General features: G+C 45.8%; 1 gene segment (V, D, J or C); it reads right to left on the minus strand.

The window, feature by feature from the left end:
• Positions 1 to 10,588, minus strand: part of LOC137299730 (Ig kappa chain V region S211-like) — a 31,073-nt gene extending 20,485 nt beyond the window's left edge. Inside the window, 1 exon segment of the V gene segment in view lies at positions 10,434 to 10,588. Coding sequence covers positions 10,434 to 10,482 — 49 coding nt within the window.
• Between the last annotated feature and the right edge of the window lie 987 nt (positions 10,589 to 11,575).

Raw genomic sequence — 11,575 nt, forward strand, 5'->3', positions numbered from 1 at the left:
TTGACAAGGTCCCACATGGCAGATTGGTCAAAAAAGTACAAGCCCATGGGATCCAAGGGAACGTGGCAAGTTGGATCCAAAATTGGCTCAGTGGCAGGAAGCAAAGGGTAATGGTTGACGGGTGTTTTTGAGACTGGAAGGCTGTTTCACAAGAACATAAGAAATAGGAGCAGGAGTAGGCCACATGGCCCCCCAAGCCTGCTCCACTATTCAATCAGGTCATGGCTGATCTTCGACCTCAACTCCACTTACCTGCCTGATCCCCATATCCCTTGGTTCCCCTAGAGTCCAGAAATCTGTCTATCTCAGCCTTGAATATATTCAACAACACAACATCCACAGCCCTCTGGGGTAGAGAATTCCAAAGATTCACAACCCTCTGAGTGAACAAATTCCTCCTCATCTCAGTCTTAAATGGCCGACCCCTTATCCTACGACTATGCCCCCTAGTTCAAGACTCTCCAGCCATGGGAAATAACCTCTCAGCATCTACCCTGTCAAGCCCCCTCATATTCTTATATGTTTCAATTAGATCATCTCTCATTCTTCTAAACTCCAGAGAGTATAGGCCCATTCTACTCAACCTTGCCTCATAGGACAACCCACTCATCCCAGGAATTAATCAAGTGAACCTTCACTGCACCACCTCTAAGGCAAGTATATCCTTCCTTAGATAAGAAGACCAAGTGGGTTTCCAGTGGGCTTCCGCAGGGCTCAGTATTGGTCCCTTGCTTTTTGTGGTATATATTAATGATTTGGACTTAAATGTAGGAGGCATGATTAAGAAGTTTCCAGATGATACAAAAATTGGCCATGTAGTTGATAGTGAGGAGGAAAGCTATAGACTACAGGAAGATATCAATGGACTGGTCAGGTGGGCAGAAAAGTAGCAAATGGAATTCAATCTGGAGAAGTGTGAGGAGCATTTGGGGAGGGCAAACAAGGCAAGGGAATGCACAGTAAATGGGAGGATACTGAGAGGTGTAGAGGAAGTGAGGAACCTTGGAGTGCATGTACACAGATCCCTGATGGTAGTAGGACAGGTAGGGATAAGGTGGTTGAGAAGGCATATGGAATACTTTCCTTTATTAGCCGAGGCATAGAATATAAGAGCTGGGAGGTTATGCTAGAACTGTATAAAACACTAGTTAGGCCACAGCTTGAATATTGCGTACAGTTCTGGTCACCACATTACAGGAAGAATGTAATTGCACTAGAGAGGGTACAGAGATGTTGCCAGGACTAGAGAATTTTAGCTATGAGGAAAGATTGGATAGGCCGGGGTTGTTTTCTTTGGAACAGAGGAGGCTGAGGTGTGATTTAATTGAGGTGTACAAAATTTTGAAGGGCCTAGATGGAGTGGATAGGAAGGACTTATTTTCCTTACCAGGGAGATTTAAAATGATTGGTAGAAGCTTTAGAGGGGAGCTGAGGAAAAATGTTTTCACCCAGAGGGTGGTGGGGGTCTGGAACTCACTGCCTGAAAGGGTGGTAGAGGCAGAAACCCTCATCACATTTAAATGTACCTGGATGTGCATCTGAAGTGCCATCACCTACAAGGTTACGGACCTAGTTCTGGAAAATGGGATTAGCCTGGGTGGCACATTTTCAGCCAGCGCGGACATGATGGGCCAAATGGCCTCCTTCTAAGCTGTATATTTTCTATTCTGTGATTCTATGAATGCCCACCGCCCACCCAATTATCACAGCAAACCAAACCCGGCCCCTTAAATTTCTATTAGGAGAGCCCAATGTTTGTTTCCAGTCATGCACTGAAACTCCAAGGTCTCTTTCAGCTTCATCCTTAGCTATTTTGGCACCATTCATGGCGTATGTGTGTTGCCTATTCTTCTTTCTAATGTGTCGCACTTTACATTTGTCTGTATTAAGTTTCATCTTTCACTGTTCTGAACACTTACATATCTTTTCCAACTCATTCTGTAATTACTAAGTTGCCTTTTATGATTCAATTGCCCCTTCTAGTTTGGTATCATCTTCAAATTTGACCACTTTGCATTGGGTTTCTAAATCCAGGTCCTTTATGTAAATTAGAAACAGTAGTGGTCCCAGCAAAGAGCCCTGAGGCTCCCACAGTACTTAACCCTACTCTAACGTAACTCCACTAATGAGTACTGATTGTTTCCTACCCTTCAACTAGTTTCTTATCCATTCCCGGGGTTTACCCTGAATCTCCACAGCTTTGAGTTTGTCATAAGCCTTTTGGAAATCAAGGTTCACCACATCATAGGGCTTACCACAGTCCACTGTTGTCACTTCCTCAAAGAAGTCGAGCAAGTTGGTTAGGCCGGAACCTTACCCTTCTTAGTCCATTTTGACTGTTGTTTACCTAGATTAATGTTGTAAAAATAGTCCTCAAATTTACTCCTGATAATCAATGCCATTGTTTTAGATGGAATGGAAGTAAGGTTGATGGTTCTGTAGTTGCCTCTATCTGCTTTGTCCCCCTTTTTGAATATGGGCACCACATTAGCCTATTTTCAATCTTTTGGTACCTTCCAGGTGTCCAATGGCTCCCTCATAAGGATTGTCAGTGCTTCACAAATGTCTTCTATGGTCACTTTCAGTAGGCTGGGATAAATAACAACCATCTCTGGGAATTTATTTGCTTTGAGTCCAATTGGCCTGCCTAGGACTTTCATTTAATTTATAACAAAGTCATTGAATTTACTTGGGATAGCTTTGTTTCGAAAGGATGTGTTGCTCATGTCTTCCTTTGTGAATACTTAGAGGAAGCAATCATTCAGAATATTCCTCAGCTTCAAGGCCATTTGCATGTTTTATGGTTTTCAGCTCTTCTCTTGCTGTTGTGGTACTGTAAGAATTTTTTATTGTTAAGCTCAGTCTCAGCTGCTGTGCGCTCCCCAGGTCCCTTTTTGCCTCTCTGATCGCTTTTTTAACATGTTTCTGCAATTTTTGATATTCATCCCACCTCTCCTTTCCCCTGCGGGATTGTATATGTCATTTTTTCCTCTTTATCTCATTTTTGTTTGATGATCCATTTTATTTAGGGTCATGTTTGTTTGGTCTGAGCTTGTTGGTTTGGGGATTGTATTTATTTTGCATGCTCAGTACTATATCTTTAGAGGTGTTCTACTTGCCTTCTTCTGAAGTGTTGTTGAACTACCTCCCACATTCTATTTGCTTCTGTTGTTCCCTCATTTCACTGTGTATAGCCCTTTTAAAATTATATACCAGGCTTCCGGTCTTAAGTATTTTTGATTCCCAGACCATGTTAAACTTTATTATTCTGTGATCACTCTGGGGGAGAGGTGCTACAATTTCCATTTCCTGTATGATTTCTGAGTAATTTACGAATACCAGATCAAGATGAGCATTACCTCATGGCTTCAGAACCCTCTGGTAGGATATCTCGAGAAAGAGAAAGAAAGCCAGGAGGAAAAAGAGAAAAAAGGCAGAATGAATGACAGAAAGAGAGAGGGAAAATGAAAGAATGAAAAATTTTTTTAAAATATTGTAAAGCAGTCATCACATTCTCAGAACATCCCAAAGCACTTCACAACCAATGGATTACTTTGATATGCAATTACTATTGTTATGTAGGAAAACGTGGCAGCCAATTTGCCCACAGCGAGGTCACTCAAACCGCAACTGAATGAATCTGTTTTTGGCAGCTTTGAATATTAGCAACAACACAAGGAGAATTCTTTGTGCTTCTTTGAATAATGCCATAGGATCGTTTATATTCATCTGTACAGTCAAATGGGGCCTCAGTTTAACATTTCATTTGAAAGATGGCACCTCTGACAATGCTGCACTCCCTCAGTACTGCACTGAAGTGTGAATCTCGATTATGCGCTCAATCCTCAAGTGGGGTTTGAACCTACAACCTTCTGAAAGAAGTATTATGGTTTGGTTTCCAAGCCACAGTATCACGTTAACTCCAGATCCTCCTGTTTTCACTCTGTCCTCTATAAGTCTGGGACTCCATTTTTAACCTAGAATAACATTGCCAGGTGTCCTCAAAAATTCAATATTTCCCTTTTGAAAGCAATGGTACAGTACCAGTACATCACATTAATTAACAGCTCTTTCTGTTTGAAGATTAATACAGAGCTTCCAAATTTATGGTGTAGAAAATATTTCCAGTCAATGTGTACTTGTTCAGTCTTTTTCTATTTTCTTCCTTTTGCCCTGATACCTCTTAATAGGTTTGAAACACTATTGATACTAAAGGCCAAGGATTGTATCACCTGCTTGAATGAACAGATTTAAAATAGCACCAAGAATTATTTAATTTTAAAACGTCTTTACCTCCAGTAATCAAATATTGTCTGTTACTGGGGGAAAGAAATTTTACTTTGCATGAAAAATGCTGATAAAAAGGCTGGGGTTCAAGGTGATGAAAAGGCAAGGAATTCAATGCTCCCCCTCCCGCTAACAAATGTCACTGTAACCACTCAACATTAAACAGCCCATAGGCAATATCACTCGGCTCCCCTTCAACTGTGGACCGCCTCCCCTTCAACTGCGGCCCGCCTCCCCTTCAACTGTGGCCCGCCTCCCCTTCAACAATGGCCCACCTCCCCTTTGTTGCGGCAACTAAAGAATTACGGGCTTTGCGATATTAATGTTGATGTAAGAGGTGTAAGTGTACAATCTTTATATGTATAATGAAGTTATCCTAGCTACAAAATAACCAGTGTGACCGCAAGGCATAATGGGAAGCTTGACCAAAAAGGATTAAAGCAAAGTGTCAGCAGTTTAACCGTAGCAGTTGTCCTAAACATGTTTTCACAAAACCTTGTAAGAAGAACAATGGACTAAGATAATGATAATGGGAGACCTCGGACACCGGATAAGGTGAATTGCAAACCATAGGAAGGCAGAAGTAAGAGCTTAAGACAGTTGAGATAAGAGGGACAGTTGAGATAACAGGAACATCTCCTCCCGCACAGACGTAAGACTCCATGATGACTATGGGCTAGGTATAGGCAGGACCTAGTTGGTCACATGCGTGAGGCCAACAGACTGCTGCCTGTCAGTATCAACCATACTGTGTATAAAGCCTGATGAAATTGTTTAATCGGAGGGACCCTTGGCTCGCTAAGGCTGTCCCCTGAATATGCTTGAATAAACTCTGCTTACGAAAGGCTGTCCGGACTCAGCATGGGTGATTTGAATAGTGACCGAGACGGTCGCTACAACACCTTCAACAATGGGCCACCTCCCCTTCAACGGTGGCCCATCTCCCCTTCAACTGTGGCCCACCTCCCCTTCAACTGTGGCCCATCTCCCCTTCAACAATGGCCCACCTCCCCTTCAACGGTGGCCCATCTCCCTTTCAACTGTGGCCCACCTCCCCTTCAACTGTGGCCCACCTCCCCTTCAACTGCGGCCCACCTCCCCTTCAACAGTGGCCCACCTCCCCTTCAACTGTGGCCCACCTCCCCTTCAACTGTGGCCCACCTCTCCTTCAACAATGGCCCATCTCCCCTTCAACTGTGACCCACCTCCCCTTCAACTGTGGCCCACCTCCCCTTCAACTGTGGCCCACCTCCCCTTCAACAGTGGCCCACCTCCCCTTAACTGTGGCCCACCTCCCCTTCAACTGTGGCCCACCTCGCCTTCAACTGTGGCCCACCTCCCCTTCAACTGTGGCCCACCTCCCCTTCAACAGTGGCCCACCTCGCCTTCAACAGTGGCCCACCTCCCCTTCAACTGTGGCCCACCTCCCCTTCAACTGTGGCCCACCTCTCCTTCAACAATGGCCTATCTCCCCTTCAACTGTGACCCACCTCCCCTTCAACTGTGGCCCACCTCCCCTTCAACTGTGGCCCACCTCCCCTTCAACAGTGGCCCACCTCCCCTTAACTGTGGCCCACCTCCCCTTCAACTGTGGCCCACCTCGCCTTCAACTGTGGCCCACCTCCCCTTCAACTGTGGCCCACCTCCCCTTCAACAGTGGCCCACCTCGCCTTCAACTGTGGCCCACCTCCCCTTCAACTGTGGCCCACCTCCCCTTCAACAATGGCCCACCTCCCCTTCAACTGTGGCCCACCTCGCCTTCAACTGTGGCCCACCTCCCCTTCAACTGTGGCCCACCTCCCCTTCAACTGTGGCCCACCTCGCCTTCAACTGTGGCCCACCTCCCCTTCAACTGTGGCCCACCTCCCCTTCAACAATGGCCCACCTCCCCATCATTGGTGGCCCATCTCCCTTTCAACTGTGGCCCACCTCCCCTTCAACTGTGGCCCACCTCCCCTTCAACTGTGGCCCATCTCCCCTTCAACGGTGGCCCACCTCCCCTTCAACTGTGGCCCACCTCGCCTTCAACTGTGGCCCACCTCCCCTTCAACTGTGGCCCACCTCCCCTTCAACTGTGGCCCACCTCCCCTTCAACAGTGGCCCACCTCCCCTTCAACTGTGGCCCACCTCCCCTTCAACTGTGGCCCACCTCTCCTTCAACAATGGCCCATCTCCCCTTCAACTGTGACCCACCTCCCCTTCAACTGTGGCCCACCTCCCCTTCAACTGTGGCCCACCTCCCCTTCAACAGTGGCCCACCTCGCCTTCAACAGTGGCCCACCTCCCCTTCAACTGTGGCCCACCTCCCCTTCAACTGTGGCCCACCTCTCCTTCAACAATGGCCTATCTCCCCTTCAACTGTGACCCACCTCCCCTTCAACTGTGGCCCACCTCCCCTTCAACTGTGGCCCACCTCCCCTTCAACAGTGGCCCACCTCCCCTTAACTGTGGCCCACCTCCCCTTCAACTGTGGCCCACCTCGCCTTCAACTGTGGCCCACCTCCCCTTCAACTGTGGCCCACCTCCCCTTCAACAGTGGCCCACCTCGCCTTCAACTGTGGCCCACCTCCCCTTCAACTGTGGCCCACCTCCCCTTCAACAGTGGCCCACCTCGCCTTCAACTGTGGCCCACCTCCCCTTCAACTGTGGCCCACCTCCCCTTCAACAATGGCCCACCTCCCCTTCAACTGTGGCCCACCTCGCCTTCAACTGTGGCCCACCTCCCCTTCAACTGTGGCCCACCTCCCCTTCAACTGTGGCCCACCTCGCCTTCAACTGTGGCCCACCTCCCCTTCAACTGTAGTCCACCTCCCCTTCAACAATGGCCCACCTCCCCATCATTGGTGGCCCATCTCCCTTTCAACTGTGGCCCACCTCCCCTTCAACTGTGGCCCACCTCCCCTTCAACTGTGGCCCATCTCCCCTTCAACGGTGGCCCACCTCCCCTTCAACTGTGGCCCACCTCGCCTTCAACTGTGGCCCACCTCCCCTTCAACTGTGGCCCACCTCCCCTTCAACAGTGGCCCACCTCCCCTTCAACTGTGGCCCACCTCCCCTTCAACTGTGGCCCACCTCTCCTTCAACAATGGCCCATCTCCCCTTCAATGGTGGCCCATCTCCCTTTCAACTGTGGCCCACCTCCCCTTCAACTGTGGCCCACCTCCCCTTCAACTGTGGCCCATCTCCCCTTCAACGGTGGCCCACCTCCCATTCAACTGTGGCCCACCTCGCCTTCAACTGTGACCCACCTCCCCTTCAACAATGGCCCACCTCCCCTTCAACAATGGCCCACCTCTCCTTCAACTGTGGCCCACCTCCCCTTCAACAGTGACCCATCTCTCCATTCAACAATGGCCCACCTCCCCTTCAACTGTGGCCAATTTCCCCTTCAACTATGGCCTGCCTCACGTTCAACTGTGACCCACCTCCCCTTCAACTGTTGCTCTCAACGGAGTTGCCGCCCTGTCTGCCTCCAGGGCATCATTCACAGCCTGTTATCGGATGTTGCCAGGGTTCCAATTCAATGCTGTTCTTTCTCTCTCAATGCCTACTGTCAGAAAGTAAAGGAATGTTGTTAAAAAGCAGAACCATCCCAGCTTAAATAGAGCCAGTGAAAGGGACCTATTAAAACTATAGGATTTGAAGTTTTAATTGAATTACCAGTCCTATATTTTCTTTCCATTTCCTATAGGAAAGTGCCTGGCTTCCACTTCGCATCAGGAACTCAGCATGTAGGCAAGTGCAGAATCATTTCTCCTTGGTGCAACATGTTGAGGCATTCCTGACAGGCACCCTTGAGCAAGACACTGGGCAGGGCTGTGGCCCTGAAGAAATAGTAAATAATGTTGTATTACAAGAAGCACTTGCATACAGCATGGCTGAACAGGGAAAACACAGCATGGTTAAACCGGCAAAGCATGGGATATCATGGAAAACAGGGAAAGTACAACAGAGGATGGCAGAGTCGAGAGCAGGGAAAGCACAGCAGAAAGTAGGGCATGACAGAGCATAGGAGAGCACGTCAAAGCCAATCAGTCAGACTGACCTGGTAATCCTTTGCTGAAATGAACTTATGTGACAGGAATTTTTTCTGAGTATAAAGTACATGAAACATCTAACTGTAAGGATTACATGTTTTAAACGTAATCTATGTTCAAATTTTACTACAGATGTTTGATGTAAATACTGAAATAGAGCAATAGACCAGATCTACTGCAGTTTCTGCTTCAATGTGACCTGGTTTTCACATTGTATTGAGGTCGCCAACCTGAGTATCATCTGAATCTTAATATGCTGTGTGTGACCTCAAGGTGGATTTACACTACAGGATTAGCATTGCTTCGAAGTGGTTTTAACTTTGCAACGACGCTGAACTTGCAATGTAAATCCAGAGTGAGTCCAACTTGACTTTAAAACAAAGCAAACTTGTCAATGAAGAGGTAAATGGTTGTTTAGAGATGGGCCATGTGACACCACTTTAGTTGGACATCACTGGGGGTAAATCCAGTGTGGTGCCAAACCTGGTTTACAAAATATTTAGGAGATTTGTTAGGTCTCCTGGGCACTTTTTAAAGCTACCATACCTCCCGTTAATTGTTTAGAGAACAAGGATTTTCCTCTTCATGCACCTTAAACATTTAAATTTCTAATTGTTGGAAGAGAACTCTATGCATATATGTATCCAGGTATAGACAGAGCTTTCTCCTGGGCAGAACTTTTAGCATTCCAGCCAGATGGGAGCCAAGCAATATAAACAGGTCTTGGACTGGTAACTACAATGTTAATTCACCCTCACAGCCTACTTGCCCTTACATTTAGAGTATCCCCTTTTAACATTAAAACTTCAGCAGCCATTACAGAGCCTTGCCCGAGTCTGTAAGTCTTCCCATGCAGACCTCCATTGGCCCTGAATGGAGAACGGCACATAGCCGATCGTGTAACTTGATGCTGCCGACTCACATTACTCCGACCGGCCGGAAGAATCATTTAGTTTTTACTTGTATTCTGTGCAGGACACAAAAAAAAACCTTTTCATGGTTGAAGGCAACATTTTTGAGCTTCTTTTCAGATGCAGCACATCCCGGTCTGAATTGATGCCTCACTACTTTGTGCCGTTACACACACCAGAGAAGCAACACACAAAAAATCTAATTCCGTTACTAGGTCCAGAATTCGAATTTACCTCAGAAAACAAGTACAGCCAGGATTTTCCCAATCAGATTTGCAGCTGTTAATTAAACTTACATCATCCCTTAAAATGTGTTTTGCAGCTGAAGTTACACTATTTGCTTACGGTCACTCTGAGAACCACGGTTTATTTAACAAATGAACAGTAAGGTTCCTGTTAAGGACTATTACAAGAAGTAAGTTGTGTTAGAAAATTTCACTCTCTTCAATTGAATTGGGCTTTATGTTATTTATTCACAAATTATTCATGAAATATGTTAGTTCTTCCTTCAATGGCACTGTATCAGTTACTGGGACTTCGTTTTATGACAGGGATGTAGTGTAACTCAGAGCTGTCCGCTAGTGAGCAAAATCTGAGATGCTTGGCTCCAGTTAGTGCGAGGGTAAACTAGTTCATGGCTTCCGTAGCTCGAGGGGCTCACAGTACAAGTGTATTGTGCCATGGTGACGTTTACAACTCCTGCCTGTGCTTCCAGCTCTATAAGTGCATAATAAACATATTGCCAGTTGGGGAGTCACTGATGAGCGGTCATCAATTTAAAACTGTCACTAAGACAGTGAGGAGAGGGGTTAGAAGAAATTTGTTTATGCAGAGTGTTATTAAAGTATGCAATACTTTACCACGGAGAATAGTTGAGGAGGAGACCATTGTTTTTTTAAAGAAAATAGTTGCTAAACATTTGAAGCCGAGGACGTTACATGGCTATGGGGAGAGAGCAGGGCAATGAGATTAGTTTTGGATTGCTCTAGCATAAAGATGAAACAGACACGATAGCCCGAATGCATGATTCTACAGTCCATTTCAACAAAAATATTTTTGTATCTGAATTTACTCATACTTAGTTACATTGGAACAATTAATCTTAATATAATCAGGGTTGAAAAATCCAGATTTATACTGGGGAGTCTACCCTTTCCAATTAAATTGGTTAGTACTCTACAATCGTTAAGGGACTTACCTACGGACAGCAAGGACTGTAATGTGAGCATCTTCCTGAATAAATCCATTGAGATGCCACCCTCTCCAGAAATAAATTTAAAACAGTTGTTTTCTAATTAATAATCTTGAGTTTCCTGCATTGTGTTCCAATAGACAATATTATCTTCTGTAAGAAATGACCCTTTTCTGATGCATCTGATGTATCAGTCTGCTGTTTCCTGCCACAAGGTTCCGTTAAAATATCTGGTGGTTTTCACACACACACAAAGAAGATATTGTCATTTGGTGGTTGCTATGGCATTTTACTTCTCTTTTTATGCACGCATTTCATACAGGACTGCAGACATCCTAACCTTTTTCCTACCAGCAGTCGAGTAGAATTGGACCCAAAGGAAAGTTCAGGTTGGCTGAGGATGTGTTCTTGTTACAGTCTTTCATCCAGTGCAGGTTTCAGTCACACGGCCCATCTTTAAACAACCATTTACCTCTTCATTGACAAGTTTGAATATTATGTAGGACTTCGAAGCTTATATAGACCTTGGGTAAGGCAATTCACGGGGCTGAACTTTCACTTTGAGGGCAGGTGGGGGAAGAGGGCCAAGACCTGGGAGGATGTCCAAACTACAGGCTGTGGGCCATTTGTGGCCTGCCAGCCCTGGCAGTCTGGCTCTTGAAGCCCAGGCACTTCAGTCCTTTTTGCTTTTATATTTTTTAATCGTGGGTTTGTCTTGTTTGAGTTTTGGCCTCCTAGTTTGGAAAGGGCTGTTCTTAGCACTGTTGCCTCAATGGTGGATACATCCTAACTCAAAAAACTAAGATCTATTAGTATCGGTAACATGAGGTATATGCAAATTAATGGGAACATGGATTTAAACTTTATATGTGGCCAGTGAGGCTCCATGGTGTGAACTCATTAGCAAAAGAAAACAAAAAGCCTTGGATACTCCTGACTTTGGCCTTTCAAATCTTGAAAAGAAATCTGAAATAAGGCAGAAAATGCTGGAAATTCACAACAGGTCAGAGGAAAGGTGCTAATGAAGGATCCAACATAAAATATTAACTATCTTTTTTTCAGATAGATAATGCAGATTTAAAGAAAGGCTTCCATTTATATAGTGCCCTGTCACATCTCTGAGAAGCATTTCACACAAATCACTTTTT

This window comes from Heptranchias perlo, chromosome 29, assembly GCF_035084215.1.
Source record: "Heptranchias perlo isolate sHepPer1 chromosome 29, sHepPer1.hap1, whole genome shotgun sequence".
Classification (NCBI taxonomy): domain Eukaryota; kingdom Metazoa; phylum Chordata; class Chondrichthyes; order Hexanchiformes; family Hexanchidae; genus Heptranchias; species Heptranchias perlo.